At 55.9% G+C, this 23,918-nt stretch overlaps 4 protein-coding genes across 23 annotated transcripts; 1 reads left to right on the top strand and 3 right to left on the bottom strand.

Moving 5' to 3' along the window:
- Positions 1–801: 801 nt before the first annotated feature.
- BAG6 (BAG cochaperone 6) lies at positions 802–12,238 on the bottom strand. 18 transcript variants are annotated; one of them, XM_028120448.2, is made up of 26 exons: positions 11,975–12,238; positions 11,162–11,288; positions 9,940–10,057; positions 9,644–9,840; positions 9,352–9,405; positions 9,106–9,180; positions 7,832–8,070; positions 7,183–7,312; positions 6,551–6,748; positions 6,098–6,350; positions 5,670–5,747; positions 5,449–5,556; positions 5,213–5,325; positions 5,021–5,108; positions 4,539–4,822; positions 3,899–4,184; positions 3,586–3,755; positions 3,346–3,399; positions 3,120–3,222; positions 2,900–3,024; positions 2,572–2,718; positions 2,411–2,470; positions 2,153–2,299; positions 1,967–2,074; positions 1,507–1,609; positions 802–988 (listed from the first exon to the last, which is right to left on the bottom strand). In XM_028120448.2, the coding sequence occupies exons 2-26, from the start codon at positions 11,273–11,275 to the stop codon at positions 978–980; spliced, it is 3,363 nt and encodes a 1,120-aa protein (XP_027976249.1). In that variant the 5' UTR covers positions 11,276–11,288; positions 11,975–12,238; the 3' UTR covers positions 802–977. The 18 variants fall into 18 exon arrangements, with proteins under 18 accessions (XP_027976249.1, XP_027976240.1, XP_027976242.1 ...); XM_028120439.2 differs by lacking the exon at positions 1,507–1,609 and adding an exon at positions 1,293–1,439; XM_028120441.2 differs by lacking the exon at positions 1,507–1,609 and adding an exon at positions 1,293–1,439 and having other exon boundaries at positions 5,021–5,105.
- Positions 11,997–16,784, top strand: APOM (apolipoprotein M). 2 transcript variants are annotated; one of them, XM_088024074.1, is made up of 7 exons: positions 11,997–12,125; positions 12,529–14,825; positions 15,220–15,374; positions 15,660–15,733; positions 15,836–15,934; positions 16,117–16,215; positions 16,643–16,784. In XM_088024074.1, the coding sequence occupies exons 2-7, from the start codon at positions 14,712–14,714 to the stop codon at positions 16,666–16,668; spliced, it is 567 nt and encodes a 188-aa protein (XP_087880200.1). In that variant the 5' UTR covers positions 11,997–12,125; positions 12,529–14,711; the 3' UTR covers positions 16,669–16,784. The 2 variants fall into 2 exon arrangements, with proteins under 2 accessions (XP_087880200.1, XP_027976259.1); XM_028120458.2 differs by lacking the exon at positions 12,529–14,825.
- A 123-nt stretch (positions 16,785–16,907) lies between these two features.
- On the bottom strand, positions 16,908–19,430 carry CUNH6orf47 (chromosome unknown C6orf47 homolog). The gene has a single exon (XM_088024072.1). It carries the CDS (start codon positions 18,552–18,554, stop codon positions 17,691–17,693), a length of 864 nt encoding a protein of 287 aa, XP_087880198.1. The 5' UTR covers positions 18,555–19,430; the 3' UTR covers positions 16,908–17,690.
- Positions 19,431–20,521: 1,091 nt separating this feature from the next.
- Positions 20,522–23,747, bottom strand: GPANK1 (G-patch domain and ankyrin repeats 1). Of its 2 annotated transcripts, none has more exons than XM_028120741.2 (4): positions 23,445–23,747; positions 22,681–22,906; positions 21,692–22,331; positions 20,522–21,138 (listed from the first exon to the last, which is right to left on the bottom strand). In XM_028120741.2, the coding sequence occupies exons 3-4, from the start codon at positions 22,300–22,302 to the stop codon at positions 20,694–20,696; spliced, it is 1,056 nt and encodes a 351-aa protein (XP_027976542.1). In that variant the 5' UTR covers positions 22,303–22,331; positions 22,681–22,906; positions 23,445–23,747; the 3' UTR covers positions 20,522–20,693. The 2 variants fall into 2 exon arrangements, with proteins under 2 accessions (XP_027976542.1, XP_027976540.1); XM_028120739.2 differs by having other exon boundaries at positions 21,692–22,316.
- Positions 23,748–23,918: the final 171 nt, after the last annotated feature.

The raw sequence follows: 23,918 nt of genomic DNA, 5'->3' as shown, positions 1-23,918 counted from the left end.
CTGGAGCTGGCCTCCGGTGAGTGAGGTCTGTTGGCTACCAGTCTGGAGCCGACACCAGGCTGGTCCAATGTGTCTGAGGCTTTTGGTGGTACCTCCAGAAGGTAGCACCCCACTGGATTGTCAAGCAGTGTCTCTGGCCTGTCCAGCAAGATAGCAGAGTCATCAGGCCTCTTAAATCCGAGTTAGTGTCCCGAGAGGTCTTGGTGGAAGCTCTGAAGTATATGGCCTGGCCTTAGCAGGTCTTCAGCCAAGTTCTGTTGGTCCAGCGCTAAGCTAGCACCCGGGGAGGGGACTGCAACTGCATCTCTCCGAGGGAGTAGCAAGGAATTCGCAGCCTCCTCTCCTTTTGGGTCCTGGCTACAAACTTGAGGGCCTTGAAAGCGGTTTTGTGGACTCCACATTCAAGCACATGAACAGGAGGAGGCCCGTGGAACCCGGTAGATGAGTGCCACTGCTGTCAAGCTTGGCTAGTCCTGCTAAGACTGTATTCGGGTCAGCAGCTGCTTGGAAGTTAAATGGTTTTTTATCGGATAGTTTTGAGAGCTCTGTGCTGGCCTAGAAATAGGTTTGGGCCATCTCTGCACTCCGTTCTTTCACATATGCGTAAAATGCATGTGCGTGATCGCTGTTGCCAGGCTTCGTTTCAGCGCTGCGCCACGTGAACAGAACATGGCAACGCGCGGCTGCTCGCCGGGAAGGATTAACACACAGCCGGGCTCCTAGGAACTACTCGTTTCAAACAAGCTCAGAGAAGACTGAAGTACTTCGACGACTTAAGAAAGACAACTTACAGACAAAAGAGCCAGGAAAATCTGACTTTTATTTCTTAAATACTGTGAAGGAAGATGGGGGAAAATGGTCCCCTGCGGAAGGAGGGCCACAGAGCAAAGAGCTAGGGATCATCAGCAAAGGCCCGGTGGGCATTAGGGAAGCGCTGGGGGCTGTAGTTGGGGTCTTCCTGCAGTCGCTTTTGTATATCAGCCCGGAGCTAGAGAGAGAGAGAGAGAGAGAGAGAGAGAGAGAGAGAGAGAGCGCGCAACCGGGTTGGAGGGGCACTGGCCAAGGCCCTGGGATCCCAGGGAGCACGCAAGGCCGTCCCTTAGGAGCTAGCACTTCCCACCAGCCACACTGTCGGGAGCCTTCCCAGATGCCACTAGGGAGAAAACTCTTTTAAAAAACATCAAGTAGTAGCCCCAGGCTGACCAGTTTGTCTCTGAAGGGATCAGAAAAGAGGGGCCCTAGCCCGACCCCTCCCACTAGACCATCCCTATTCTGCTTCAAGGCGGCGGCACCTGCTGCCTGTAGCTCTCCTGAACCTCTGGTGCCTCCAGGTCCCGGCTCAGGCTCTCGGGGCTCGTCAGGGGCCGAGCTCCGGCTGCCTTAGCTGCCCGGCTCACGGCCTCTGAGAGCAGCAGCTGGGGGCCCTCACCCTGCATCGTCTGGGGGACAGGGGGTCGGGAGGGAAAAGGGGATCAACGTCAGATCCAGTGCCACCACCCAGCTCACCCTTTCCAGGAGCCAACCACTGAGTTTCTAGGCTAGTGGAGAGGAGGGAACCAGCCCGCGGGTGGTTCTGAGCGCAGGAAGGCCTTCCGAGTTGGCTCTGGCTCTGGTGAGAGGGCATGTGCGCGTGCTGGACTTGCTCTTCAAAGCAAGAGGGGCAGGAGGAGCCGCGCCACCCGGCACTCAGAGCTAGCTAGTCCATGAGAGGAAGCCCCCCCCTCACGGAACCGGGCCCTGGCCACACGGGCACCCGGGGCTCAGGTGGCTGGGGGAGGAGAGCGGCGCTGGCACGCGCTAGCCTGAGGTGTGCTGCCGCCACTGTGGGAGAGTCCCAGGAAGGCTTCCTCGTCCACTCAGCCCCAGGACGAAAGTAGGAAGAATTCCTTCCGGCTCTAACTAGTTTGATTCTAAACACGGCACGGGAAGGGGCATAAAGAGCTCCTCAGGGAAGAGGCAGACCAACCTTACGTCTCTTGGCAGGCATACCACTGAGGTAGGCGTCGCTCAGGGGGGGCTGCGGCTTCACCTTCCGCTGGCTCTGAATGTCCTGCTGGATAATCGGGACCCACTCCTGGGGACGGACGAGATGATGAGGAACCGGCACAACTTCCGGCTGCCCTTGGCCCCCAGCTCACCTCCCGACACTCACTGGGGGCACTGCGGCTGCCCAAGGCTCGGTCTCCGCGGAAGCTCCGTCCTGTTCGTCCCGGGAGCCGCCGCCCTCGGGAGCAGGAGGTGGCCCTCGGGACATGGCCTCTTCTGCCGTCGTGCCCGGGGCCGGGGAAGCATTCTCCCGCTGGGAGTGAGACAGCGGGGAAGATGCAGGCTCCGGCAGCCCCAGCCTCCAGCCCTCCTGCCCGCAGCCCTCCGCTCCCCGTTGTCTGGCCCCTCGACCTCTCCCTGGTACCTGAGGCTCAGGGGAAGTCCTCTCTGAGCCCTGAACTTCCATCGGCTCCTCAGGAAGTGGCTACGAAATTGCACAGAGAAGGAGAACACAAAAGGCCCTCTCAGGCGTCCCTGTCCAGTTCCCCCAAGTCGCCGGACCCCAGAGCCCATCGGGGCCCTTACCTGGGGGGGGTCACCGACCCTGCGAACATATCTGAGGATGGCGTCAGGGCCCACGGGCATGTGCTCCAGAACCACCTGAAGCCTCAGTCCCATCATGGTGGTCAGCCAGCTCACCAAGGATGGGTTCACCCCGCGAGACATGCGACGCTGAGGACAAAAAGCAGCCTTGGAACACAACATCCTCAACCGGCTCTTGAAAGGTATCAAAGAGTAAAGGGTGGCAGTTTGGAGAAGCAAAGCAAAACAAGAACTGCAGGATAGCAGAGAGCATGGAACCCTAAGAAAACAAAAGGCTGGAGATCGGAGGACTGGGCTGGGTGGTGCTTACAATTCGGCCATTGATGACTGCGGCAAGTTCCATTTGCTGTCCCCCCAAGCAGTGCAGGTTGAGGGCCAGGCATTCAAACAGGCCCTGGTTACACAACTCCAGCAAACGGGCCCCAAATCCACTGTCTGTGGGCAAGACGTGAGGAGGGGACACTGGCACCCGGCAGCCCTGCACCTCTAACACCCCCCGACACCTGCCGCCCTGCGGGCCCGCCCCTGACCTGTGCAGTGCAGCACGTGGGCAGCGATGCTGTTGAACTGCTCTTGGAGAAACTCCAGGTTTGTCCGGATGATGTCCACGCCGGGCTGAACCTGCACCAGAGACTGAAAAACAAGACACGCAAAGACCCCCAACTCAGGAACCCTGAGGGACTAGGATCGAGAACGCAGGAGAACGGCAGCCACCCCGACCACAGCCGGACACAAAGAACGGGGAAGGTTACTCACAAAACTCTCCCGCACGTATTCTTCCAGGCCCGTGATCAACGTGTGGGTTGCCGTCTAAGGGGAAGCAGCACAAGTTCAGGCCCAGGCCCCAGCCCTTGAGACAACTGCCCTCCCCTCCACCTCCAGTAAGTCCAGGGCTCGGGCTGGAGCCATCGTGACTTTAGCTGACAGATAAACAGAGTCAGGAAGAAGAAACGGAAGCTAAGCAGGAGCGCTCTGAGACCCAGGGTCTTCACTTACCCGTATGTTGCCAGGTGTAGGCTCTTGGCCACCCAGGTAGTGCTGGTGGAAAAAGGATCGCAGCTGGGGCTGAAGCCGCTGCAGGGGCTGAAAATGGCCGTGAAGGAGCATCACCACGTCCACCATGGAAAAGTTCTGGCACAGAAGAGAGAGCAGGGCCCCAAAGAATCCTAGGAACAGGGGCCGAAGTCAGCAGTGGCCTTCACCACCTGGCCTGCCCGCCCACCACCAGCCCGTCGGCCTCATTCTGCCTCGGCAACACCCCCAATAGAGGCCATCGCCCCCCCCCGGCCCCGTTCCCCGACTCGCTCACCGAGGGCCCCATCAGCCCCAGGCTCGAAGATGTTGCTGGACCCACTGAGGCGCTGGATGAAAGCGGCGATACTCTCGCTGCTGCCGGCCCGGGCCCCCAGGGAGCCCAGCAGGGAGTTCAGCACACCCTGCACCACGGAGGTAAAAAACTCCGGCGACAGGCTCTCAAGACCCAGGCCTCCAGGGCTCCCTGCGCCAGCAGAAGGGGACCCCGGTGGGGGCATGGTCTGCTGCTCGGGGGCCGGGGGTGGGGGCGGCGGAGGGGGCGGAGGCGCCGTCTGTGTCGCCTAGCAGACAGAGAAGGAACACACCACGGAAGACAAGCTGAGAGCGGGGACAAGACACCAGAAAGGCACAAACCAGAAGGAGCCTGAAGATGGAGAGCGCCAGCCCGTCTCCCTCTGAACGGGTGAGGTCAGAAAGCAGCAATGCGGGCTACTCTGCCTTCACAGCCTCATCTTCCTCTTCTCCAAAACCGTGGAGGGGGGGCGCTGGGGTGTCAGTGAAGCCCTGGGGCCCCCTCCCACCGCTAGGCCCCCGGACGCTGGAACCCAGCAGAGAGATCATAGCAACGAGACACCAGCGCCTGGCTGGGCCCAAGGAAAGGGAGGCTGAAGCTGAAGAGCAATCCAGCCACCCACCTGCAGAAAATCAGTCATGCCCTGCAGGAAGGCGGGGACGCCAGGCATCGCCACTGTGATGGTAGGAGAAGCCACGCCGGGCCCCCCAGCCCCGGGCCCTGCAGGACCCAGCAGGCTCCCCAGGAGCTGTGAGAACTGCAGGTCAGCTGCGGAGGGCTGAGGGGGCGGAGGCTGGGCAGGCCCCCCGGGGGCAGGGCCGGCTGTGGTAGCAGTGTTGGTGGTCCCGGCACTAGCTGAAGCAGTGGCGGGGGCCGCAGGTGGAGCCATTCCTGGGGTCCCCTGAGCTGGACAGACAGAAAGAGACAAGGTGAACTCTAAGGAAAAACGAGATGCCCCGGCATTTCCATCCCGCTCTCCCCGCCAGGAAAGCAAGGACAAAGGACCCATGCACAGAACCGGGGAGCGGCCGTGAAGAGAGGAGCATCGGCCTCCAGGGCTGTGGCCCTCCCTGCAGTGGGAGGTGGGCGGGAGCAAGGACTCACCCACGAGAACGGGCTGCATCAGAAGCTGCCCCACAAGGCCGCTCACCATCTGGGCCAAAGAGGCATTGGTACCCAGCCCGGTGCCCTGCTGAACCGAGAGAGGAGAGGCTTTCAGTCCTGCCCTGTCCACTCCCCACCACGGGACCCTCTCCGCAGACTCTCCCCCACCAGAACTCCTCCACCCTTACTCACTAGAGTACCCGAGACGGGGGGCCCCCCAGGATGGGAAGGCCGAGCCTGTGGAGGGGTGGGCCTGGCAATCACCACCCGAGTGGGAGCTGTCGGGAAGCCTGGCACCTGCTGTCCTGTGGGTAGCAGTGGGGGAGAGACCGAGGAGGGCTGAGGGCTGGGCCCCAGCCCGCCAGCCAACGGCACCCACCACCATGGACCGTGCCCCACCTCCCAAGCTTCCCCTCCCGGGTCATTACCTGCGGCCGCGGAGGCAACAGCTGCCACCATGGCCTGGTGAGTGATCTGGTGGGCGACGGCGTGCATGAACTCAGGGGGCAGGGAGGGCAGCTGGATGAGGGTGGAGCCTGGGGGGCGGGTCTGATGTAACCTTGAACCTGGACCCCCTTCAACCCACCCACTCGGCCCTACCCCTTGTCTACCCAGAGCTCAGCCTGCTCTGATATGCCCTCACTCTTACCCAGGGTCTGGCCATGACCAGGGGGTCCTAGGGGGCCAGTGGGAGCACTCGGAACTCCACCGGGCTGTGTGCCAGAATCTGGGCAGGGAGACAGAAAGAGTGGCCCTGAGACAGGCGGGGCCAAGGCCTAACTGTATCCTCCTGAGACCAGCATCCTTCAGGGCGCTACTCCCCCCACCAGAAAGCCGGCTTTTCCTTCCATCTGGACAGGGAGGAGGCACTCCCTTCGCCACGCACATCAATCTGCAGGGACAAGCAGTCCCTCCTGTCCCTCCCCACACGGGCCGACTAAAGCTTCTGCCCTGGTTCCTCTCCTCTGGCAGCCGGCCCTGGCTTCTCCCCTCCCCACCCTCGCTCTCAGACCTCCACGCCCACCCCACCTCCCGCGTCGTGCACCTCTGCTCTACCGACGACTGGCCCTAACTCACCTTGGATGTTCATGTGCATCATGACCACGGGTTCCACACTCTGGTGGGAAATCCGGATGACCCTCGGGTGGCTGGTGGTCGGGGGGGGAGCCGGCCCTGGCGGGGGAACCCCCTCGGTTGAGGAGTCGACAGTGGTAGAAGTGGGAGCCAGGGACGAGGCCTGCCCAGGACCAGGGGGAGCTGCCTCCGCACTGGCAGCCGGGGGGGGCCGAGTCCCATTCCCCGTCATGGTCACAGTGGTTCCCACGTTGATCTGGAGGAGACAGATGAGGCAGGAGTGAGGAAAACAAGAGCCTAACCCAGGGCACCCCGAGACAAACTCCTTCAGCCTCCCCATTCTCCATCCCTTTGTATTCCCAAAGCCCACCCCTTCTCGCTTCAAGCCCGATAGCTACTCTGGGTCGTTCCACCAACAGCCCCGCGTGTCTGGCCCTCCAGGCTCCCCCGACCCACCTGGATGGGGATGGCTGCCTGCTGAAGCACCATGGGGGTGGTGTAGTGCGACATGGGCCGAACCACGTGCAGGTGTCGCGGGGGCGCACAGGCCAGATTGCAGCGCAGGTCAGACAGGGCCACGAAGGTGTTGCCCAGCAGCCGCAGACTCTCCCCCACCAAGTTGATCAAGCGCTGGTCCTCTTCACGGCCCTCTTGCTGTCCCCCCCCCGCCGGGGCCGAGCACAGAAAGGCAAACACCTATTAGGCTGGAATGAACCTCGGTAACAAAAGCAGTAACAGCCCTGAAGAACGCTGTACTCTCTACACCTTTAAGCATAGCCTGGGAAGCTTCCGGGTAGGCCCAGTCTGGGCAAATAATTTCCACTGCACATATGTACAAAGTTCCCTACCACAACAGGCCCCAGAAAATCAGCACGTCATCATCCACTCTTTTCCCTCACTCTATGTAAGCTTCCTGAACGACTCACTCAAGAGATCGAGAAAAAAAAACAGTAGACAAGTCTACAGAGAACTCATTCCGTTGCAGACAATGTCATTTTTGGGGGGGGGGGGGCGGAAGGGTTAGCTAGCTGCATTCCAGCCCGCTCCCTGTGGGACACGCCGGGGGTGAGGGGGCGGGTGGCACTCACGTTGTTATTGTAGTCCGTGGTGGCAGCGGCACCCAGAACCTCGTAGTAGCGCTGCAGGAAGGGCTGAAGGCGGCTCTCCAGCCGCTGGAGCTCCTGGAGCACTTCGACGTACTCCGCAGGTGAAGGATGGCTGTGGGCGACCCCAAGAGGCAGTGAGCGGAGGCTCTCCTCAGATCCCCAGCCTCCCAGCTGACCTAGACTACAATGCCCTGTCTCTCCGCAGCTCCCCAGACACCTGGCCCAATCCCTCCTGGGACCAGCAGAACATCCATCCTTCACCTGCACCCACGAGAAGACAAGAAGAAGAAAACATCTGTTTCCGCCTTCCCCGCCACACAACCCCATCCCTATGATGGCAGGGAACGAACGCTGAAGGAAGAAACGCCGCCCATGTGAACTCGGGGAAGAGAGTCTGGATTGGGCTCAGGAACCACCACTTGGATTTCCTTGCCCCAGGGACAGCAGTGCTTCCGGCTCCACTGCCGGCCCTAACCTCGTTCGGCTGGTCCAGAGCCTCTCTCTGCCCCACCAGGCTAACCCTACAGGTAAGAATGCCCAGCGGGCCCCTTCTCCCATCGTCCCCTTCCCGGCTCTCATACTTCACTGAGGATCCCTCACCCCCCTCCCAAAGCGTCCCTCGGGTTCTCACTTGGGCGCATTTGTCTCTGGGGCAGGTGTTGGGCCAACAGGGGCTGGGCCAGAAGGGGTGAGTTCTGGGCTCTGGGCTGGGACACGCTCCTCCACTTCTTCCGCCTCCATGGGCTCCCGAGGAGGCACTTCGCTTTCGACTGGTTCTGATGTTTGAGAGCTCAAGGCGACAGGCTCCGGGGCCACAGTCGGCGTCTGTGCGGGCGGCTGACTATGCTGTGCTTGGGGTCCCCCTCGACACTGAAGGGGAGAGATTCAGGATACCAAAGGCAGGATGAGACTGCTGCAGATTACTCAGATCAACGGAGAACGAGTGGAGAAGGAGCTCTAACTAGGCTCCTGAAGGCAGGGCCTTGCACCTGTCTCTCTGACTCCCCAGCAACCAGCACTGCACTTAAACAAGATGCATAATAAATAACCTGTGATGCTTGAGAGTTACTAACACAATAAAGAAATGATGGTTCCCTAAACCACCGCTAGAAGAATAAAAAACATCACATGCTACAGTCACAACGCAAACTAACGGAACTGGGACATCTCAGCATCAGACAGTAACTAAGAAACTAAAAAAGCACAGGGCGCCTGGGTGGCTCAGTGGTTAAGCATCTGCCTTCAGCTCAGGTCATGATCCCAGGGTTGTGGGATCGAGCCCCGCATCGGGCTCCCTGCTCCACGGGAAGCCTGCTTCTCCCTCTCCCACTCCCCCTGCTTGTGTTCCCTCTCTCGCCGTGTCTGTCAAATAAATAAATGAAATCTTAAAAAAAAAAAAAAAAACTAAAAAAGCACAGGCTGCTTCTGTAATTGAAAAAAGAAGCCACAAGAGTTATCTGGTAAGGGGCGCCTGGGTGGCTCAGTTTGTTAAGCGACTGCCTTCAGCTCAGGTCATGATCCCAGCGTCCTGGAATCGAGCCCCGCATCAGGGTCTCTGCTCAGCAGGAAACCTGCTTCTCCCTCTCCCACTCCCCCTGCTTGTGTTCCCTCTCTCGCTCTCTTCCGTCAATTAAATAAATAAATAAAATCTTTAAAAAAAAAAGTTATCTGATAAGTCGGCAACAAACTTCCCAGATACCAGGCACCCAGAGGATTGGCAGGGACAAGAGAGCTCGACAAAGACATTTTTTCTGCCCCAAAGAGTGAAGATTGCAGAGAAGAGACCAGATTAGGCAGGAAGGATCCGGCTGATATGGCCAGTCATGCCTTCGCTGCCAGGCAGACATAGAACGGTAAGGAAGAATGAAAAGATAAGACAGACCCTAGCCAGCCCTGCCCACTGACCTCCATCCGGGATAGTAAGGTCTGTATATCCCTGATCATGTGCTGAGCCATCACCAGCCGTACTCGGGGCTCACTCTATATGATAAAAAACATAAAATGAGGATATGTCTGAGACGAAGCCATGAACTCTACCACCCACTGAATCAGGTCCCAGCTGGCTCCTCAGCCAGCCCCCGCCCCCGCCGCCCCACCTCATGGCCTCCTTCTCCCAGATCCCCTTCCCTGACCCTCCCAGGCCCGTGATACCTGAATCGGGGCCTGTTCCATGTTGATGTGAACATCCACAGCAGAGCCGTCACTCTGGGAAAAGGGTAAGGGAAGTTGCTCTGGGAGAAGCCAAATTACCTAAGGCCCCCACACCTCCAACTCATTTTCTGGAGCCCCACCCTTTTTCTCAAAGACTGAGGCCATATCAGACCTCAGGGACCTGGAAACCCAATCTAAAGACCGAAACATCTGTCTTTATGAGCTCTCTGCTATTACCACAACCAAACCACCCTTCCCCACAAAAACTGGCCTATGTGGAACACAAGCTTACAGGAAGGTTGAAGGTTCCAACCATGACATAGCTGTTGGCATTCCGGTCATGAACAGAGGCCCCAGGGCCCCGAGTACCAGGTGGGGGTCCTCCACCATGGGTGGCTGAGGCAGACCCTATCCCAGAAGATGCCCCAGAAGGGAGCTGTGTCTGAGGAGGAGCCCGCTCCACCAGGTGAATAACCTTTCCCCCAACATCTGCAGAAAAAAAAGATACACACCAAAGCATTATACGATCAAGTAAGCCCAAAGCCTCAGCTCATCCCTCAACCTCTGAACTGCCTCCCCCAAACTTACTGTATTCCTGGAGCTTCTTATCATCCTGCAGAACTCGTCCCTGATAAATGAGCCGCTGTTTCTCAGAGGGAATGCTGACAGAAGCAGCAATGTGCTCTTTAAACTCCTTTACATTCATCTACAAGCAAAGAGAGACCAAGAACTATCAGCGAATGTAGGAAAAGGGGAACGATGGAAGGGCGACAACTGACTTTTGGGAGTGAGGAGTAAAAACCACCCAATCGTAACATCACTACCCATTTGTCTTGTGAGGTAATTATTGTACAAAGCCCCAAACCAAAACCTGTTTACCCCTGTCAAGACAAACAATAAGTGTTAACAAACTTCAAGTCATGTGCCCAGAAAAAAATTATGTGGCTGAGACACAGAAAAGCTAATTGGCATTCCCTTCTCCCCCTGGCTCCCAAAGGAATGTGTGTCTACAGACACCAGTGACCCCTCCCCAAACACAAAATGATACAACTCTGCAATCTCAAAGATAAAAGCAACGAAAAGGAAGGGAGAGTGGAAAGTCAAGCTAAGGAAGGCTTAACGGCGAAGAAAGAAAATAACAAACACTTTCCTAACTGGACAAGTGAGTCCTGGGAAGTACCAAATTGTTTATGTACGTCTAGTCACAAAAGCCTATACAGTTTTTTGTATACGTTTTAAAAGCTATGAACCAACCCCTCATAATTCTGTCTCCAAGTACCACAGGAACTAATGGTACAGACAGCTGTGTCTCTGGCATTAAAATCAAAAGATTCAAATTATGCCACAGATACTAGTTAATTCCACTCAACAGTCTGCTAGGGACCTACCTGCGCTACAGGCTCTGATTTCTAACCTTTAAAAACATAATACAGACCTGATTAATTTTTATTTTTAAGACTCGAGTTTTGGATCTCTGTTCTGTTTCCCTTCCCAAAGGCACAATCCATGTCTGTCCCTTTGGGCTGGGGTTCGCTCATGATAATGGCATACAGATTCCTCCTTCCTCCACATTTCCCTCTGCACTGAATTCTATCAAGGTGGAAAAAGGCAGAACAAAATCTGCCTCATTCAACCGAAGCCATACCTTCTTACTCAACGAGAAAGACCAGAAAATGTCCTGTCTAAAATACGAACAAAGGAACCAATGAAAAAAGATTCGAGGACCAAAAAAATCAGGCTCTTCTCTCAGAATAAGGGGCCTGTAAGAGGAAGAATTAATGGGTGTCTTCCAGAAGTGCTAGGGTCTCACCTGGGCCCCCACAATAAAGGTCCGAGTCTGAGAGTCCAAGGTCTTCACCAGCACCTCCAGGCTGTCAGGCTCCTCCATACTGGTAGTGGTACTGGTACTATCACTGGGCTCCATGGCTGACAGCTCTCTAAGGAAGAATAGAGGGAGGGAGGCCTGCTGTCGCCCAAAGCAGATTTTATATACCCGGAAGCCTCCCCGGCCTGAGTCTCCGCCCTAATACCTAAAGAGTTTCTCCCACAGAAGCACACACACTCACACCCGCCCCCATCCCCCTTCTGATTCCGGGGCGCGGGGAGAGAAACACAAAGGGCAAGGAGATCGACGGCACAAGGAGCTGGAGAACGGGGAGATGGGAGGGGCTCCACAATGCCAATCACAGTAAGGGAGGGCCAGTCAGGCTAGGAAGCCGGGAATGTAGGAAACAGGAGACCAGTGTCATCACCAGTCGCGATACGACAAACGCCCCAAAGGTCGGCAAACCCTGGGGAACACACGAGAACGGGGGTCGCGCCAGACTCTGCGGAGACAGTGGTTTCGCGCACGCGCGCCAGGCCACGCCCATCGAACCCGCCTAAGTCACGACAGACCCGAGACGACGGACACTCACGGGGGGCCAGACTGGCTAGCTCACTGCCCCCCTCTTCCGCCTTCCCTCGATGCTCCAGCAGAGCGGCGCAACCAACACACACCAGACACAGACAGACAGAGACAGAGACACACACACACACACACACACACACACACACACACACACACACCCCACCACTACCAATACCACCACCCCGGGCTCCGCCCCCGAGCTCCCCACGGTACCGTCACTTCCGGTCTCCCCCAACTTGCCACCGATGGCCACTTCCGTTTCCCCGATAGTATTTGGGGATCGCTAGGCGGTACTTCCGGCTCCCCTCAGGCCCCCAAGCTTTACTCTTGTGGGGCACCACGAGGAAGTTCGCGGCCCCAAACAGTGAGTTCCTTGGGGCTAGACGGGCCGGGGCCGGCCTGGATGGGAGGGAGCCGAGCACCCCGAGGAGCCGCCACCGCCGTCGCCCGGGGGACCGTACTGCGCCTGCGTGCGTTGCACGACGCATGCGTACACTCTTAGGCACCTCCCCACCCCCCCAACACTGTTCACTTCTGTGCACGCGCTTGAGCCGTGGGAGGTTGAGGTGGCTACTATAAATGCCTGAAAATAATTACCAGATGAGACTCTATACCTCGAGAGGCTTTGGACAGTTTGTGCCTCTTGGGAGTTTGGGGCCTGGGGATTGTTCCTCATTAATCTGTGTTAAAGTCTTGGCCGGCAGAGAATTTGAGGCGGCACTGTGCTGGCCTCCTAAAATTCTGTCTTCTCACTCTGGCCCTCGCAGCTCTACTCTTTCGGCGCCTCCGGAAGTCATCCTTTCTTTAGGCGGTTGGAGGTGGTTCGCGAGCTACCTGGGTGTGCCGTCGCGTCGCTGGGGCTGATCTCGGTGCTGCCCGGTGGGCGTTTGGCGGGGTGTGGGCGCCATGTTCCTTGCCGGCGGTGTGCGGCCGGGAGGATACGCCATGTTCTGGAGCAACTAAGGATTTACTGCTTTTCAGGACTTTCGTCAGAAAGGGCGCTTCCAAGTTTGGGAATTGGGAGCGAATGAAGTCAGACTGGACCGAAGCTCAAGAGTCCGATCCTGGGCTATTGAAAGGGCCACCGCAGGGCTTCCGCTGGCCGGGGTCGACGGGCGGACTGGGCAGTCGCACCCCGCCCCCGCCCTCGCCCCGCGGCGCTGCAACTTCTCCTAGACCCGTGGCTGCGGGACTGCCTGTCCCCGGTGCCCACAGCCTTTCTGGGATTCGTAGTTTCTACCCAGGTCCCAGTACTGTTTCAGTTAAGAGTTCTACTAAACACCTGTTCAGCGAGCACCTTGGTTTGTGCCAGCCAAATTGCTCAGGGTTTTGCGTACTGCCCCATTTAAAAGCCTTTCAACACCTGAGATAGTTATTACATCCATTTTATAGGGAAGTACACTTAGGCGAAAGTAAGTGGCAGAACTGACAAGTCCAGGCCTACCAGACCCCGGGTCAAGCACTTCTGCTTTACTGCCCCTATAAATTGTTGTATTTTATATATATTTGCTTTTTATTATTACAAAAAATGGCAAACGGGGGCGCCTGGGTGGCTCAGTCGTTAAGCGTCTGCCTTCGGCTGGGGTCATGATCCCAGGGTCCTGGGATCGAGCCCCGCATCGGGCTCCCTGCTTGGCGGGGAGCCTGCTTCTCCCTCTCCCTCTCCCTCTCCCACTCCCCCTCCCCCTGCTTGTGTTCCCTCTCTCGCTGTGTCTCTCTCTGTCAAAATCTATTTAAAAAAAAATGGCAAACATTACCCCCAAATGTTATAAGGGGCCCTCATATACCCATCACCCAAACTTGGTTCTTTTAACTAAGTCGCAAACCCATAGCAAGCCTCACCTCTCAGAAATTTTTTGGCAGTCTGTGGTTTATACATAATCTATTAAGGAAGCCCCATCTCTCTCTCATTGCATTAATTGCTCCACCCACTTGGCACTATCCAATGAGTGCCTCTTGACAATTCTTTACGGACTATTATTTGAGAACCTATAGCCCACTTGAAACTGTAATAAGGGCCTTTACAAACATTAATTATAGTGAATATTTACTTTGGACTTAACCACGTGCAGGCCTTTGCTAAGGGCTTTATGTGCATTATCTCTTTTAATCCTATGAGACTGATGATTTGATCATTTTACAAGTGAAAAAAAACAGGCATAGAGATTAATAAAATTGTTCAAGATCTAACAAATAGTGGAGTTAGGGTTTGCACTCTGCCTAACTCTGCCTAACACCAGTATCTATCCTCCAACCTTTACTGATACAACCTCTTCCTTCTGGTAATAAATGTTGAGTGAATGAGCTCGTGTCAGTGAACTTTTCTCAGGGGTGTTCAGATTGTTTCCCTAATTACAAATTTCAGCGAGGCCTCCCATTCACCAGGCCCCAGCACCTGGGGGCCTGTCCTAAAGAACTTACCAGGCTGTGTACTGCAAGGATTTGTTTTGTTTACACAACTAGTTTTTTTTTTTTTTTTTTTTTTACTGCTCTCAAGGCCAGCGACTGTCATTCATTTTTATGTCTCTAGGGCTTAGCTGGGCAAACAGCTGGGACTCACAACAGTTTGCTGGGTGAATGAATGAAAAGAATCAGTTCACCTCTCTTCAGATATCTGTGCAACAGAGCAGATATCCAGCACAGATATGTGTTGAAAGACCACAGGCTTATACCTAGAGGGCTCAGCTCTCATAATTCCTGAGACCCTGGACATGCCAGGGTATATTATGGAGTGATGGCATCTAGAAGAGGGGGAGGAAGGCCCAAACACTGTAGGTAATCCAGGCTTGGGTTGGAAAACAAGGTTGAAGTTACTCATTAGCAGGTGAAAGGGTCAAGGGTCGAGGCAAGGGGGCTGGAAGCAGAGTGGACTGAATAACTAGCAGGGGGAGAAAGAGCAGTTAAGGCACCAGCCACTTCACGAAGAGCACCAGCTCCCTCCTGCCTGAAGATGGTCCACCAAATATGGGCAGCTCTGCTCTACCTCTGTGGTATTCTCCTTAACGCCATCTACCAGTGCCCTGAGTACAGTCAGCTGACAACTCAGGGAGTGGATGGGAAAGAGGTATGGACTGAGAATGGGAGAAGCTGATGGTGGGGCCTCTGAGAGACTTGGGTGGGTGGCCTTGGATGACCAGAAGCCATGCTGGGAAAGGAAGGGAGAAAGGGTGTATTAACATAATGAATGCAAGAACAAGTAAAAAAAAAAAAAAAATTAGTACTGTGGCCATCAATGCGGAGACATGGTAGAATTGGGAGGTGGGTGGTTACTCAGGTTGATTGAGGGGGCTACAAAGGAAAAGTCGCTTAATGACTTCCTGTCATAACCCAACCCTTCATTGGAAAAAAGCAGCTGCCACTCCACTGCTAAGTCCTGCCATCTTAAGAGTGGTGATGAAGAGGTTGAATGGACCCTGTAGTGGGGACCCACCCTCTTCTGATCCTCTCGTTCTCTGCAGTTCCCAGAGCCACACCTGGGCAGGTGGTACTTTATCGCAGGGGCAGCTCCCACCAAGGAGGAGTTGGTGACTTTTGACCCTGTGGACAACATTGTCTTCAACATGGCTACAGGCTCTGCGCCCATGAAGCTCCAGCTTCGTGCTACCATCCGCATGTGAGTGGTGAGGAGGCAGAGGCACCAGGAGGTGCAGTCTCTGCCCAAAATATGAGCACCCACCCACAAAGAGCTAGGCTCTTTGGGATATCCACTGTTTTTGGCCCACTGAGTTCAACAGTTCTATTAGTTTCCCTCTGAAGAGAGATGGGCCTAACCACCTGTCCCTTGGTAGCCTGAAACCCAAGGGGACCCAGGCTTCAAAGAGAAATAAGATGGAATAGAGGCTGGTACTGTGTGGCTGGGGTGTCACTCAGTCTTTCGTCCTTGCCACCACTTCTGTAGGAAAAATGGGCTCTGTGTGCCCCGGAAATGGATCTACCACCTGACTGAGGGGAGCACAGATCTCAGAACTGAAGGTAGGTTCTCTCCAGCCCTCACCCTCCCCAAGTCCCCTGGGCTTGCTTGGTTTTGCATCTCTGTCCTCACACACTCTCCCCCGCAAATACCTGCCCCAACAGGCCGCCCTGACATGAAGACCAAGCTCTTCTCCAGCTCATGCCCAGGTGGAATCATGCTGAAAGAGTCAGGCCAGGGTTACCAGCGCTTCCTCCTCTACAGTGAGTGGGGATGCCAGGCAGGAAGGGTTGGAGAGAAACAACAGAAGAGCAGGAGAGCCTCTCACCCTGGGCCCTATGATATCATCCCAGGAAGGGCTGGGTGCTGCTTCCATGAGGTCCTCACCAGGGAGGTACTGAGAAACTGGGACTTTGATGGGCCTGGCCCTGCCCTGCTCTTCCAGATCGCTCACCACACCCTCCTGAGAAGTGCGTGGAGGAATTCCAGTCCCTGACCTCCTGCCTGGATTTCAAGGCCTTCTTACGGACTCCCAGGAATCAAGGTGAGGGGGTAAAGTCCCACAAAAGAGGACTAGGACTCACCAAGTCTTCTGCAGGTGCCGGCTGAAAGGGACTCAAGTGATGGCACTGGAGGGCATGGTCAAAGGCTGACATCATTAGAGTGGCTGTGCTGACACCTCCATTTGTGTCATAGGCTGTGATGGCACCAGAAGGATGTGGCCAAGAGGTGTGGTGTCACCTGAGGGAGCCAGGATGGGCTCTGGGCTACTCAAAAGAGAGGTTTCTTGAGTTTGCAGTGGATAAAAGGGGCAGGGGTTTAGACACATAGGGAAAAGGGCCTCAGGGACCCCTTCTTTGATGCGAGGAAAAGCGGGAATGCATTCTCCTCCACCCCATTACCACCAACCTTGCTTTTCTCCCTGGAGTTCCTTCCTTTCCATCCTCTTCTCTTCTCCCTCCTCCCACCAGAGGCCTGCGAGCTGTCCAGTAACTGACCTGTGGCTTCATCTGTGCCCCAGATGGATATGGTGGGAGCTGCAATTGTGCTGGGGGGAGGAGAAGCTGGAGACTCCCAACTCCAAGAGTAATAAAGATGATTTTTCAATCCTCATCTCATTTTCGGTTTGTCTCCAGACATCAATCCCCCCACCTCCATTTCAATACTCCCCCTGGACCTTCTACCACCTAAACCCCCAGCTGGACGGCGTCAGGAAGGACACTGAGTGGTGGTAACTCTCTTTGTAGTGGTATATTTAGGATTTGGTGTGACACAGTTGTTTATTGCTGAGTGTGCAAACCCCTAACCCCAGAGTGGGGACTCCAAGCTCCAGTGCTTCCCCATACTTCCTGTCTGAGCTGCCAACCCCTCTGAACTGGCCCTCCTGCCAATACTGCCTGCACCATCCCCACTTCCCCTGGCTCCTGGGAACACCCAGATCCTTCCTGCAGGCTCCCTGTCACCATCGGCTCCTATCCACACCCCTTAATCCACCCACCTCACAGCTCCATTCTTCCCTAGGTAGCTCAGATCCTAGGATCCAAGGGATTCCTTGGGTCTCCAACCACCCTCTTACCCTAGTTAGAGGCCTGTCCTGCCTCTGGTCTCCTCCAACCCTGGGTAGTTTTGAAAGGTAAAGAGGACTCTTTAGTCTTTATTTTTCACCACCACGCTTATTTTTTTTCTTTTAAAAAGTAAAGGTGGAGAGAAAAAACTGGAAGTGGGAGAAATGTAAAAGCAAAAAGTAAGAACAGCTGGTGAATTCAAGGGCGATATCCCCATAGTCCATAAACAGATACCCTAAACAGCTCTACTCTCTCCTGTGTATGAAGGGGGGCCATGCCCTCATACTCTGGGGTTTCTTCCCCATCCCTGAGGTCCCTGTGCTTACAATCTGGGTCATGGCCCCCACTCTCCTACAGGCTACACTATCTTCACTCTTGCTCCCACCCCACTCAGGATGGGGGCACTAGGTCACACTCTATCTTGCAGTCACAGCCCCTTTCCTGGGTCTCCTCTCTATTCCTCACCCTCCCTCTCCAACTTCTCATCCTCCAAGTCAGTGGCTTCCTCCTCCCCACTGGGCTCCCGGAGGCTGACAGCTAGCACCAGGGCCTGCAGGAGACCAAAGAGGCAGGCAAAGTGCAGGGGGTGAGCAGTAAGTAGGCTCAACACAGCATGGAGCCCATGCAGGGCAGCCAGGAAGGACAGTAGCCCATGCAGCCAGAGGCCCAGCGGTCCGCGCAGGCCCAATGCATCCAAAGCTGCCCTCAGAGGTCGTGAGCACAGCCCCAGCAGGGCTGAGGCCAGCAGCTCCAGCAGGTGCAGAGTCAGGTTGGTTGAGATCTGCAGACACTCCTCTGGGCCCCCCAGGTACTGCAAGGGAGCCCCTGCTCCCGCACCTGGATCCCCCCGCAGCCAGCCCAGCAGCTTCTGACGCCGCCCTGGCTTCTCCACTGGGGCTTCCGGCCCAGGGGGGCTCAGTTCCCCTTCAGGCGACACTCCAGGTCTGGTGCCACTTGAGCCCACAGGATCCCGGCCCCGTTTGGGAACGGTCCCTCCAGTCTCCAGTCTCCCAGGCTCTTGAATGTTAGAGACAGTATTGTCCCACTTGAAGGAATCCATTCTGTTGCTCCCCAGTTGCTCATCTCGGGACTCCCTACTTGATTCTGGAGCAGCCTCAGAGCTCCTCCGTGCCCCTGGGTCCTTGGTCTTGGGAGGCCCCACATCTCCCATGGTTTCTGGAGCACTATCCCAGTCACTCCCTGAATTCTCAGAGGAGCTGTCCACTCGTCTGAGTTCTGGGGTAGGCAGGTCAGGCTTCATTGGTTTCCGGCGGCCCCAAGGGCGAGGTAGCCAGCCACCAAGCCGTCGCAGGAACATGGTTGGGATGTGTCGTGAGCCCCCCCAATTCTGGGGCTGCTTCCTGGAACTGCTTCGATTCTCGGGTTTGGGGGCTGAGTGTCTTCTCAGAAGCCAGAGTCCGTTCAAGCTCAGAAGAACTGTTACCTGTTTCGTGAGTCCTACTCTGAATTCAGAAGTGGCTCCCCACTTCCCTGGATGTCCTGCAGCCTCAAGTGTGGCAAGTGGCTTGTTTCCTTTTCAGTTTTGAGGCAAAGAAGGGAGGCACATCCAAATTCATTCACCACCACCACCACCACCACCACCACCACCACTATCACCACCACCACCCCAAACACAAGATTCAGGACAAGAATCCCCAAGACCTGACAAGGCCTGGGTCACGGTGTCCTCCCTAGGTTTCTGGGATTTCCTTTTCTGCAGGCAGCACCCCAAGTTTCACTCACCAAGGCCACGCCCCAAGGTGCCCCAGAAACTGGAGAGGCGGTGCTCCAAGAAGGAAGGAAGGAAGGTGGCCCTGGGTCTCAGGTGCTCCCAATCTGGAGAGTCCTGAACTGCTGACCTAAGGGAGCTCAAGAACAGGCAGTCTCTTATTGGGGGTTAGGAGAGAGGTGTTCAGCAAACTCCAGCCAGCAGCGTTCTCCTCTCGATTTAGAGAGCTACGAATCCTACAGAGCGGCCCGACCGGTGCGTGCCCCGAGTACGCAGCTGAGACGCGGTCTCCGCAAGGTCAGGCCAGAGATGTCTTGGGAGATCCTCGTCGCAAGGCCAAGCGCGGGCCTGCCTGCGGACCCAGGCATCCGGGCGCTGTGCGCTGCGACCCCTCCCGGGCCCGGCGTCGGGGCCGCGGCCTCAACAGGCCGCCTGGAGCCGCAAAGCCCGGAAGCTGCTGCACCGGGCCCGGAGGGACAGACGGGGGCGGAGCCCGCAGTTCGCGGGGCGGACCCTGCGGATCCACCGCCCCCCGCGCCCCCGCGCCATTAGTACGCGCCACTCCGCAGGGCGCCAGCTGAGATCTGGCAGGGCCGGGACAGGAGTATAAACCTAGCCATCCATCTTCGTCGCCCACGGGTCCCCGGGCGCTAGTGCTCCCCTAAACTCCTCCGCTCCCTTTAGCCTCCTGTCCTTTGGTTCTTCCCTGCACCCCACCCCCCACCCCCTCCTTTTCATGTCCATGACTTCGTGAAAGGCTTTTCCGGAAAAGCAAGCTGCTTCTCTGGGACTTGTGCTGATCTTTCCTGCCCCTCCATGCAGATTTTACTTCCTGGGTCTGACAACAGTGAGCTCTTCTTAGGCTCAGAGCACCTGGTATGAGCGGCAGAAGGGAAGGGGAGACAAGTGTCGACAAATAGAATGTGCTTCCTGCCCTCAGTCGTTTTCAGGTAGTAAAATGAAGAACCTTGACTTAAAGGTTACATTTGGGAGGCCAAAATGTACACTGGGAGATTCTGGCTCTAGTTCAGCCAACATCATGGTAGAGGCTGGATATTCTTAGGCCCTCCCAGCCCATTGGCCTCTTCCTGCAAGACCCTACCCTACTCTCATTACCCCCATGAGCTTTCCCAGGCTTCCCCGATCACCATGCGTTGTGTATTTGATCACGTTCGTAGCTGCCTTCTCTAGCTGTGAGCAATTAGGTTAGGAATATGTTTTACTCCCCTTCTTAGCATATAGTGTATGATCTTGTTTAAAATCAGTAATTGAAAAAAATAAAGTGATTGAATTGGCTGCAGTGGTCAGGGAACGCTTCCCGGGGTAGGTGAGATTGGCATAGAGCTTGGGCAATTCCTGGTTCAGGGGACTGAAAGAATAGGTGGAGCGTTCCAGGCAGGGGCTAGGACCTGGAAATGAACAAGACTGGCAGGGAGGTGACCCTATCATGCCACCAGGAAGGGCTACCCCTTCTGGCTCAGGTGGGACTTGCATGTGGCCGCCAGACTTGTTTGGCTTTCCTACAGTAGTTTCCAGAAAAGTGAATAAACACAAAGGAGGAAGAAGTTTGATTTATTTTTCAGCTCTCAGCTCCCCTCTCCCAAAGACAGAGCCCACTGACTAAAATCTGAGGATCTGGGACCTGGACAGACCCCAGGAAGTAAAAGCCAGAGTGCCTAGGTCCAAGTTCAGACTTCAGCAATAGACCAGGATCAGACCTTACCAAGGTCAGAACTCAAGGTTCATGTATGTCCTCAGATCCCGCTCCCAGGCCCTGTCCTTCTCCTCCTGCCTTCTCTCCTCCCTCCGGCTCAGTGTGGTCACCCGAGGGGCTCTCTCGCTCCCAGCCACTGCGCGAGTATCTCGAGCCAGGAAGTGTGTGACTCGGGGTTGGGGCACTGATCTGTAGCCTAATCCTTCCTGGTCCCTCTTGAGGACAGTGGGGATGGGGTTGGTGCGGCCTTCACCCCGAGGTCCCAGCCCCATTCCAGGCTCCCAGCCTCCCCTCAGCAGCAACTTGAAGCCTGGGCTGGAGGTGGGAACCCCAAGGGGCAGGTTGGGGGACCTGAGATCACGGGGCAGTGACAGCAGGTGAGCAGTGGACGTGTAATGGTTAGAGTCTTGAAAGTGGGCATTGCAGGTCTCACAGTACCGGAGGGAGGGGGATTGAGACCTGCAAAGGAAAAAAGAGAAGAGTTCAGGGCAGGGAAGAGTTGAGGCCTCACAGGGGGGTGGCAAGGTGGGAAGTCCTTCCAGTCTTTTCTGCTAAAAAACAAATTGCCTTCCAAACCACTTAGCAATGAGGGACACAGAGAACAGTTGGGAGAAGAAATGGCAACCAGGCCTCACAAGCTCTTGGGCAAAACTTAACAATGACTACGATTAATATGTACACAGTGCTTATTATATGGTAAGCATCATTCTAGCACTTTACGTATATTGACCCATTAAATCCTAACAACCCTTTAACAAAGGTGCTCTTATACCCCCATTTCTCAGATAAGGAAAATGAGGCACATAAAAATTAGGTTCTTGCCCAAGTAGGTAGAATTAGGATTTAAACCCAGGGAGCTCATATTTATTATCGCTCTATTACACTGCCTTATCAACCTATACTGGGGGATCAGGGAGAGAAGCTTTAGCTTTGTTCTGGAGCCTCTGGTGTGGAGTGGCTAGGAAGGGTAGAACACATTGAAAGATGGGCATGGGCTAAGGCTTCCCCTCACCGGTTCTCAGGACTCCTCATCTCTCCATGGCTCTCTCTGACCATGCGCGCCACCTCAGGGAAACCTGCTTCTTCAGCCAGCTGAGCAGCATCCTTGCCACCCAGCTCACAGACGCCCACCCAGGCAGCTCCACGGCCCAGGAGATAACGCACAGCAGCTCCCTGGCCTGCTCGAGCAGCACACATCAGGGGGGTCCACCAGAAGGCATCCCGAGTGTTGATATTGCCTCCGGCTCCCCCTGCTTCACGGGGATCCAACAGCCTTCTTAGTTCTGCCAGGTCACCCTCCTGAGCTGCCCTCAGTATCCACTGGGTCATCTTGTCCTCTGCCTCAAGGGATCTCCTTTGTCCATGTCCTCCCGAGGTTCCTGAAGCAGCTTCCCTCATCATTCTTCTCTTCTTCCTCTTTCTCTTACTGGCAGGTTCAGGCTGAGATCTCTGGGATTCCGGGACACTGCTCTCATCTGAAATCAGGGCCTCATAGAAAGCCCGGGCTGCAGCCCCATCCAAGGTGGGCTCCAGCTCTTCAGGCTGTGACTGCTGCTGCCCATCTTTCCAGAGGTCGCTGGGGTTGGTGGCTGGAGTGAAGGTGATGAGGAAGGGCCTGGACATGGCTTTTGGGAGAACTGAAAAAGATGAGACTAGATAAAGGGAGTATGAGACAAACAAGTCAATCCCTTGGTGGCTCTGCCACTGACCAGAGCCTCCCCCAGAGACCTGCTGGGAGGAGGAAAAGTGGCCTTAAAGTCAAACAACGCTCCCGTTCCCTAAGTGACCCCACAACCTAGGACTCAGCAGGGCCTTCAGACCATAGGTCATGTGGAAAAACAGGGAACCCTACAATAACAGCCCACACCATTTAGTAAAGGTTAATTTAACAAACAAGATTCAATGAGAGTTGCCCAGAGGTCCTGCGTTCTGCCCCCCATCCCATCCTCACCAATAATAAAATAGCTTCTCTCTGAAACTTGATCACCAGAAAAAACGTACCATTAAGAAAACAATCAGCCTGACCCTTTAAATCTTCCTTGATCCTATGTCGGGGGTCTCGTCTTCCCAAAGAAAAACAGACTTTAACGCTTCTACAGAAGTAAGCAGATTTGGGGGAGAGGCTCCAGTCTCCGTGACTTTGTGGTCTCCGAACGGCGAAACGGGGCTACTCTAAGCAAAGGAGCTGACGATCAAATAGCCACACGACCGGAACACGCACGCGTGACTGTAAAAAACACAAAACATAACTTGAGGGCTCAGGCATGTGCGAAGCGCCAGGTTTAGCTTCCCCGCCCCGGGACCTTGCCAATAGCATCCGCTCAAAATGCCACGTGCCTAGGTAGCGCGAGGACAGAGGATCTGTCGGTTGGGGTCCTACTTTTGCATAACGCCCCCACAATGCCCTTCGCCTCCCCGAACGTGGTCCCGCTCCGAGCTCATTTTTTGGAGCTGCGAAACCACTCTGTGAGTTAAGAAAGGCTCTGAGGAGGCGGAAGGAAACCTGTGGAATACCCCGAAGCTGTGCAATGAAATAACGTCACGCTTCCCCTCACCATTACTCTGACCAGGGTTCGAAGGTCATACTTAGTGCCTGCAGAAGGCCCCATTCAAGCCCTAAGAGAAAATGGAGAAGTGCAAGGGGACGAGCAGCAGAATGGCTGGCGCCACCTCAGGTTAGCGCACGGGGCCGTCCCGGCTCTCACACCGCTCACCACAGCCCATCCCACCCTTCCCACGTCCCTCAGCAAGGAGCCCGGCCTCACCTCCCGCCTGAGGAGACCACACCCCGGGGTGGAACACGGGCCCCGACGGGGCCTCCAGTGGCGGGCCTGACTCGGGTAAGAGGCTCAACAGGCAATGAGGACCCGGTGGGTTAGACGGGGATGAGGTCAATATCCTGGGCATCAGGCGAGCGCCTGAAGCCGAGCCTTGCTGCCTGAGGGGAGCTATAAGAAACCAGCGGCCAGCCTCGTTCCTTTACCCGCCCCTGTCGGCCCCTCAGTCGCGGAATTCTACGACTGTATTTCCCATACTCCCTGGCCCAGAACGGGGTACTGCGCTTCCGCTTCCGGTGGCACCCCGCTGCGCCCCGCCCCCCGAGTGTCTTGCTCATGGGCCTCGCGACGCCAGGGTTGTTCGTGAGTCATCCTGGGATTCGTAGTTCGCCTTTCCCTCGTTTCGCCAGTTTCTCTTTACCGGGGACTCCATTTCCCGGCGTTCACTGCGGCGCCCGACCC

The sequence above is a fragment of the Eumetopias jubatus genome, unplaced genomic scaffold (genome assembly GCF_037043125.1).
Source record: "Eumetopias jubatus isolate StellerSeaLion01/CBP00866 unplaced genomic scaffold, mEumJub1_p1.0 scaffold_6, whole genome shotgun sequence".
NCBI classification, from domain to species: domain Eukaryota; kingdom Metazoa; phylum Chordata; class Mammalia; order Carnivora; family Otariidae; genus Eumetopias; species Eumetopias jubatus.
The sequence above is the reverse complement of the archived record's forward strand: the minus strand, read 5'-3'. Positions and strand labels throughout refer to the sequence as shown.